The 7,885-nt window shown below is 52.2% G+C and overlaps 1 protein-coding gene across 1 annotated transcript in view; it reads right to left on the reverse strand.

Annotated features, from left to right (window-relative positions):
- Positions 1 to 7,885, reverse strand: part of CDK12 (cyclin-dependent kinase 12) — a 25,379-nt gene that overhangs the window by 993 nt on the left and 16,501 nt on the right. Inside the window, exons 10-15 of the mRNA XM_009995832.1 lie at positions 7,367 to 7,444; positions 6,790 to 6,906; positions 6,110 to 6,241; positions 5,230 to 5,444; positions 2,552 to 2,998; positions 3 to 81 (exon numbers count right to left, since the gene is read on the reverse strand). Coding sequence (XP_009994134.1) covers positions 3 to 81; positions 2,552 to 2,998; positions 5,230 to 5,444; positions 6,110 to 6,241; positions 6,790 to 6,906; positions 7,367 to 7,444 — 1,068 coding nt within the window. The remainder of the gene's footprint in view (positions 1 to 2; positions 82 to 2,551; positions 2,999 to 5,229; positions 5,445 to 6,109; positions 6,242 to 6,789; positions 6,907 to 7,366; positions 7,445 to 7,885) is intronic.

Raw genomic sequence — 7,885 nt, forward strand, 5'->3', positions numbered from 1 at the left:
GGTTGAGCTCCGGGGCGGCGCTGGACAGATCCCCTTCCGAGAGCGGCGGCGGCGGTCCCGGGGGCTCGGGGGGTCTCTTCTCTGGTGGGAGAATGCGAGGAGGACATGCTGTGGAAGGGTTACTTCTTTTAAACACCGTCTTAAAACATCAGGCAAACAGATTAAAAAAAACCCCCGCATTTTATCCAAATAAAGTAAATCAATAAAAGACAATCCACCAAACCAAACAGCCTCCCGAGACAGTCGCTCCCTCCAGGATGTGCTGGAAAAGAGGGCTGAGGGCTGGCAGTGGTTCCAAGGTCCATGCACACCCTCATTAACGTCTTCCCCACGCTCAGCCCGTCCCCCCCTGCACACCCAGCTAGTGAGCAACAGCTGCCCTGACACACGGGCACTGAGCAGGGAATTCCTGCTCTGGGATCAAAGGCAAACGCTGAGCAGGAGACAGATGTGGAGCTGCCTCAGGGCACGTGTCTCCAGAGCAGGCAGGGGGACACCATCCTGCCCTGTGCCAGGCTGTGCCCCCATGGAGCCTGGCCCTGAGGTTGTCCCTTTGGAAAAAAACAAAACAAACCAGACCAAAGCAAAAACCCAACCCCAATCCCCCAGGGAACAGCTCCTGACTGTGCCCACTTTGGGCACCAGGGAGAGGGTTCACCCTCTCGTGTCCCCCTTTTGCTCCCCACCACAGCCAGCCCTGCCCCGCCTCGGATATGACATCTTTCACAAAGTAGGTTTCCAGTCCAGAGTCCAAAACAACCTCAACCCACAAATATTTGCATGCAACGTCCAGACTGCCCTGGAACACCAGAAAACCCTCTTGCCCCTGCCACCCCCTCCTCCCCTGGGCCCCCCACCCGAATCAGAGCTGAAGGCCCAAGGATTTCTGTCTGACCCCTCCTAGCTCCTCCAGACCCCCTGGCACATCCCACCATCACCACGCTCTTACTACTTGGTGTTACTGCTTCTGAGGCAGCAGGAAGAACAAAGCAGCCTGGTCAGGCAGTGGGAAGGGGGGGAAGCAGAGCTCTGTCCCTCCCCCTGCTCAAAAGTGACAGGGCAGAGGGGAGGACGCAGCTTCCCAGGGGACACGACCTGCTCCCCCTGCACCCACAAAACCAGTCCTGCCTCCTGCAGAGCAACACAACTGAACTGACTCCAGCTCCTTCCTCAACACAGGGATGGGCCAGACGGGGAGGAAGGTTAGTGCTGGCGATGGTGTAAGAGGCCACAAACACCTTGTTTGAATCAGATCCTCAAATCATTTACAAAACTGGTTATTAAAAAGGTCAAACTTTATTGTGAAAACCAGTAGTCTTTCCAGGACCCCCCTCCACCCGTATCAGTCAGTCCACTTTAAAACTAGATTGTATTGAAATCCAGAAAACAATCTTCAGGTAATCTTTAAAGCCAAGCTGATCTGGGGACAGCATTATCATTTCAAATAATTATAAACAGAGAACAATGTTATTGGATTGAATCTGCTCTACAGTAACCTAGTTATCTTCCAGTACTAGGGCAAAAAAAAAAAAAAAAAAAAAAAAATTAAAAAAAAACAACAACAAAAAACCAACAAAAAGCAGGGTCACAACTGGCTCGTGGTGGGCGGGTGTGTTGAAGGCACGAGAACACAGCACGTTCAGCTACATTGCAGAGTTGTGTATCGGGCCAAAAGAGGCTCCCCGGAGAGTCTGAGACAAACTCAGGAGGCTCTTCTAGAATTTGGTGAGGTCGTCACAGGATGTTGCTAATAATTCAAAAAATCAACAGAAACAAGAGACATGGAGACATTTACACTCACCTTTGAATAGGAAACCCGAGAGTTCCCTGACACAAGCAGCTCTTCTCAGCTCGCTCTACAAGAACCAGCCGCTTGGCTGCACTTCACTGGGTGTCAGGACTCAACAGGCAACTCTGGGTGTCACCAGGCTCACCCAGCCTGGGTCCACCAAGGTTTTTTTATGCACACAACTGCCACTGTTCCCCCCTTCCAGTATTTCATTTCTCATTTTCTTTAAAATCATCTCTACACAATTTCCATTTTTGAGAGGGTAGGAAGGGAACAGTGGGAGTTGGGACACACAGTGAGCAGGGAAAATCCACAGAGATTCAATGTTCTGTGCAAAAAACCTACCTGGAAATGTGACCTGATTACCAGGGGTATCAGAGGGAAGAACTGAACTTCCAAAGTTTCCCTCTCATTTTTGTGCAAAACCCAAACCCTTTCATCTTCAGTGATCCATTCAAAGGGGATCACTAATGGATTTTAGATCCTTTGAAGAGGTGAAAAGTATTTTTGTGTTTTGGCTTTTGCAGTTGGCAAAACCTCCAGGGCAGCCCACACTGGCTGCAGGGAGTGGGTCAGTGTCTTCCTCAGTCTTGAAACCTGAGGCTTGACAAGATCATAGCACCCAGCACCTCTCCTCCTCCCTTGCACCCCTGCCTCCCTCTGGTACAACACTCAGGTGTCTCTGCTCCTCTTGGAACACTTCAGTTTTTCCAACAAGCTCCTGCCATTGGAGACACACATGAACTGCTGATGATTATTTACCTGTGCTTTCCTCTGGGTGCACGGTGGGGGTTTTCCTCGGCCCCCGTTGCTCGCTGCTCTTCTCCCCATTGCTCTCCTCCAGAGTTAGGACAGGCTCCTGGCCTTTTATCAGCTGGCTCAGCAGGACAGCCAGCACATTCTGCACATCTCCCTGAGCACTGGCTGCTTCTGGAGTCACCTGCTCCTCCAGGAGCTGGGCCTCAGCGGGCGGCTCCTCTATGGCTTCCTCTGCTGCTGCCACCGGGGGCTCCTGCTGCTGCGTGGTGGCTTCTGTCAGGGCATTGATGGACTGGTTGAGAGCCTCCAGCTGCTGCTGCATCTCTGGGTTAGAATGCACGTTCAACAGCTGGGCCATCTGTGGGACACTCAGATCAGTCTGGCTCTGCAGCAAGTTCAGCAGAACAGCCAGTTCGCTCTGGTTCAGCTGCTGGGTGATTTCTCCAAGGCCTGCTGGAAACACAAGAGGCAGGACAGGAAGGTCAGGCAAAGCAGCAGTTTGTCATCCTGATGCTGCAATAAACACCTCCAGGTCATCCCCGGGTTGGGGGAAGGCAGAGAGGCTCCAGGAGGAGGATTCCAGGAGCGGCTCCGTGGCGGGCTGGGGGCGCTGCGCAGCCCTGCAGCAGCACCCGCTGGCCCCGCGTGTCACTGCACCCCTGCACTCACCCTGGGCACTGCTGGTACCCCCCTCACCACCCTCTCACACTCATCGGCCCAGCTGAGCCAAACCTCCCCACTCCTCAATAGAGCATCCCCAGAACATCAGACTGGTGCCCCGGGACGCCCCCGGTTATGGCAGCAAGTCCGAGGGGGGTGATGAAGGCTGGAAGCCCCTTCACCCAGTTCAGCAGCCACCAGAGCAGCTCAGCCCCTCCCTGCAGCACTCTGGGATCTACAGCACCTCCCTCCTGCACCGGGAAGCAGGTTTCTCGGGATGTTGCTAAGCTCCTGCTCGGGATGCAGGAAGGGTGTGTTCCAGTAACACAGCAAATCAAACTGGGTCAAGCAGAAGGCAATTGCTGGAAGCTGGCCTGGGGTGACAGGGGACTCTGTCCTGACCTGCAAGTATCCAGGTTAGTCTAAAATACAAGCCCTGAGTGGCATCACCTCCCTTCACACCACGCTGGAGCACAGCCTCCTGAATGACAAGTGACAAGGCTGCCCCTTCACACTGACATTTTAAGCCAAACTTTTTGGGAAAACAGGTGCAAGGACTTGGTTTTAGAAGCTTAAAATTAAGCTCTTCTTGCTGGGAGGCAACTAAGAACCTGACACTCCTCTCAGCTGCTTGTTCATCCAACCACCACCTTTTGTCCATCTGCCATGTTTCATTGAACACATGGATGGTGTGTTCCCTGGAGCAGGAACTGTCTTCCTTGTTACTTGTCAGCACAACACTTGACACAAAGGAAGTTTTAGCCCATATCTGGGTCTTTATAAGGCTTCTACAGAACAATCAGCGTGGCCTGGACAGCTTTGTCTATCTCTGCTTTTCCAGGAATCAAAGTACCTCCCCTCCAATATTTTCTGGGCACCAGAAGGTTGCTCACAGCTTTGGAAACAATGCACAAATCCTGGTCCTGGAAGTCTTTATGACCAAATTACCTTTTCTGCAACAAGCAGAGTGCAGTAACATTCACTTTTGCTCACCAGCCATTAGTCTGTTACACCCCATGCCTTTTATATAGTTTGATCAAGATCAAAACAGCTCACCTGCACACCCTCTGCATGGCTGTACCTTTACTGGCCTAAGTGACTCAATGACTCCTTTCATCATTCTGGGTGAAACCAGGCTTCCAAACCAGAAACACACCTCAGAGAACAAGTTCATAGTCACCTAATCAGGGAGTGACCTCTGAAGAGCAGCCAGAACACTCTGCAGCCAGTAATTTTCACAGCAGAGGAACAAAAAAAGGAAAAAAACCCACCAACAACCACAATAAAACAGGACAGAAGGTTCTGGGATAGTCTTTCTGTGCAAACAGAAGTGAAAGTACCAGACTGGCTTGAAAACAAGACACCAGCCTCCCCGCACCCAGACCAGAGAGGTATCATGTCAGAAAGAGCCTTTTACAGAGCAGACTGGGCACTGACCTACTGCATCTCCAGCACCAGGCTCTGTTTTGAGCTGGGCAGGCTGTGGGGGCACAGGACTGCTGTTGTTTTTGACAGTGTCTGTGCTGGTAACAGAGGTAGTTTCTTTCCGAGAAACTTTAGATACCGGCGGCTCCTCCCGGGGCCTCCCCCTCTGCCGCCGGCGGCGCCGATATAGTTTGATCAAGATCAAAACAGCTCACCTGCACACCCTCTGCATGGCTGTACCTTTACTGGCCTAAGTGACTCAATGACTCCTTTCATCATTCTGGGTGAAACCAGGCTTCCAAACCAGAAACACACCTCAGAGAACAAGTTCATAGTCACCTAATCAGGGAGTGACCTCTGAAGAGCAGCCAGAACACTCTGCAGCCAGTAATTTTCACAGCAGAGGAACAAAAAAAGGAAAAAAACCCACCAACAACCACAATAAAACAGGACAGAAGGTTCTGGGATAGTCTTTCTGTGCAAACAGAAGTGAAAGTACCAGACTGGCTTGAAAACAAGACACCAGCCTCCCCGCACCCAGACCAGAGAGGTATCATGTCAGAAAGAGCCTTTTACAGAGCAGACTGGGCACTGACCTACTGCATCTCCAGCACCAGGCTCTGTTTTGAGCTGGGCAGGCTGTGGGGGCACAGGACTGCTGTTGTTTTTGACAGTGTCTGTGCTGGTAACAGAGGTAGTTTCTTTCCGAGAAACTTTAGATACCGGCGGCTCCTCCAGGGCCATCCCGCTCTGCCGCTGCCGCCGCCGCTTCTTGCTCCACAGCTCGTGGCAATCCTGCCAGTGGGGAAGGCTGGAAGAAAACAACACCCAGCAGGTCAGAAACATGGCAAGGGGAACCCATTCCACCCTCAAAGGCCACATGGGAATTATTTAATTTGCACTGAGATCTCACCCCTGAATGGATGGGGCTGGCTACACCAGCCCCAGTGAGCACAAGCCTGCCAAGCTTTGAGGCTGGTGTCTTCAAGAAAGCTGCTGCCTTCAGGAATTCTTAAGGAAACAGGAGTCTCCAAAGCTCCTGCCCTCCTTGCACACAAAGCAGCTGGAGCAGAGTTTGATGATCTGCTTGATTAGAACAGAAGCAAAGGGCTGTGAAGTGTGTGATGCTGCTCAGCAGCTGCTCCTCTGCCAACCCACAAGCTGCACCGAGGCCTGGCCAGTCCAACATGGCACAGAGGACAGGGATACAAGCTACTCTTGTGTATCTTCCAGAGTTTTAGAGCACCTTACAAGCACTAAAGTGAGCCTTATAAAACCAGCCTGTTACCAAGCAGAAAACCATCAGCACAGGAAGAACTGTTTGCTCAGCCCAGGACAAAACGCAAGGCCAGAGTTGAGAAAACCGAGAAACAACATAATTCTGACTGAGAAAAACCCAGGGCCAAGCCAGTGGCTGCTTCCCAAAGCTCATTAGCAGAGAGCCCACTGCAGGGGAGGATGCCAGCTGGAACTTACTCTGGAGGTGCCATTTTGCTGAGGTCAACATCCCTCAGGAAGTCGCTCTGCAGGGCCTGCTCTGCTGTGCAGCGCTTGCCAGGGTCCAGGGTCAGCATGTGGTCCAGCAGGTCCAGGGCAGATGAGGGAATGCTGGGGGAAGGTGGGAGAGGTGGATGAGCTCAGGGCTTGGTCTGGACAGGGGGAAAAGTCTGCTTCCAGGAAAACACCTTAGGCCTAAGAAAGCCCTGCAGTCAAAATTTGTTACTACAGCAGCGGCTCAAAGAATCGGACACGTGATCTTTTCAGTCTCATTTCTGCCATTTATGAAGAGCAGGTGATCTGCCCCAAGGCCCAGGTGATCACCACACAACTCTGATCATCCCCCCAGAGAGCAGGATGCCTCTGCAGTCAGCCAGCCCCAGCACTGTGGGAATTCCATGAGAGCAAGGGTGCTTCCCAGGCACAGACCCAAGCTAGGGCTGTGAGGAGGGTGCCAAGGCAGAGAAGCTCCTGGGAGGCACCTCAGGTATTTAGGAAGGAGATGGTGACCCTATTCCAGCCCCCCCAAGATGGGAGAAGCCCTCCTGGAGAGGGCTGTCTAGGGGCAGAAGGGGAGGCACTGCTTTATCCCACCAGGTGGACAAGAGCCATAGATCAGCAGGTGAGCTGCTGATCTCCTCTCTCCTGACACAACTCACAAGGAGAACTCCTCCCGCAGGCGCCGCCGATATTGCTTCTTGGGCTTCATGGTGTTGAAGTAGGGCAACTTGATCACATCTGGCCACACAGCTGGGCAGGGACTCCCGCAGAGCCGGCTGGGAAGCAGAGGAGCAGAGAATGGTCAGCAGGTGAGGCAGCTCCAGGAGAACAACCACCAGCCCCACTGAAAACATCTCCCTTCTAAGCAACTTGGCAGGCCAGTAGCCCCGGTCTGGGCATGTTTCAAGGATGAAATGACCCTCAGATTAAAAAGAAGGAATTAGGAAGAGGAAAAACAGTTATCCTGAGTTCAGAAACCACCTAACACCACCGATTTTCAGTGTAAGGTGTATCTTAGGTTCATCAATGTCTACTGAAGGTGCAGACATTCAGAGCCACACACTTGGCGGTAGGCATGGACAGATGCCCAGCTCTTCACTCTGCACTTAACAGGCATCTGCTGGTCCTCTTTTGCAGGCAGATTAGGGAAAGGGGGCTCTGATAAACACAGAGCCTGTGTGCATGAGCAGTTTCTGCAGTACCTCTGCTCATAGGCATGCATGTGCAATGCTTTACCTGATTAATTCAAGCTGAGCCAGTTCCAGATTGGCTTGAAAAATAGGCTTCTTTGTAAACAGTTCCCCGAGGATACAGCTGGAAAGAGGAAAAGCAAGAGGTCATGACAGCAAACCCTTGGGATGGTTGCTTGAACACTGCAGCATTTCTGTTCAGAAGCAGGTTTGCCTGAGGAAAGGTATTTGCATCAGGGCTTGTAGTTGAGAACTGACAAACTAACCTACGTGTCCAGAGTCACCCAGCAGGCAGCTGGGAAATCCCACCCCCAGCAGGCTGGCCAACGTGGGGCAGGCTCCAGGCTTTAACTCTTGCAGGGAAAAGAGGATGTGCCAGGAGCATGGCAAGAAAAACAGCCAGGCATCTAATTTTCATCCAGACTCAGCCTGTTTATTCTTCTAACTTTACTGACACAGTCTGGGGGGTTATCTGCTGGCCCAAACTTCCCTCAGCTGCCAGCAGTGCACTGCTTGTCATGGCCTTGTACCTACACACAGCATTTGTGCAGCGGGAAGGGAAAGA

This window comes from Chaetura pelagica, unplaced genomic scaffold (assembly GCF_000747805.2).
Source record: "Chaetura pelagica isolate M959 unplaced genomic scaffold, ChaPel_1.0 scaffold1420, whole genome shotgun sequence".
Taxonomy (NCBI): Eukaryota; Metazoa; Chordata; class Aves; order Apodiformes; family Apodidae; genus Chaetura; species Chaetura pelagica.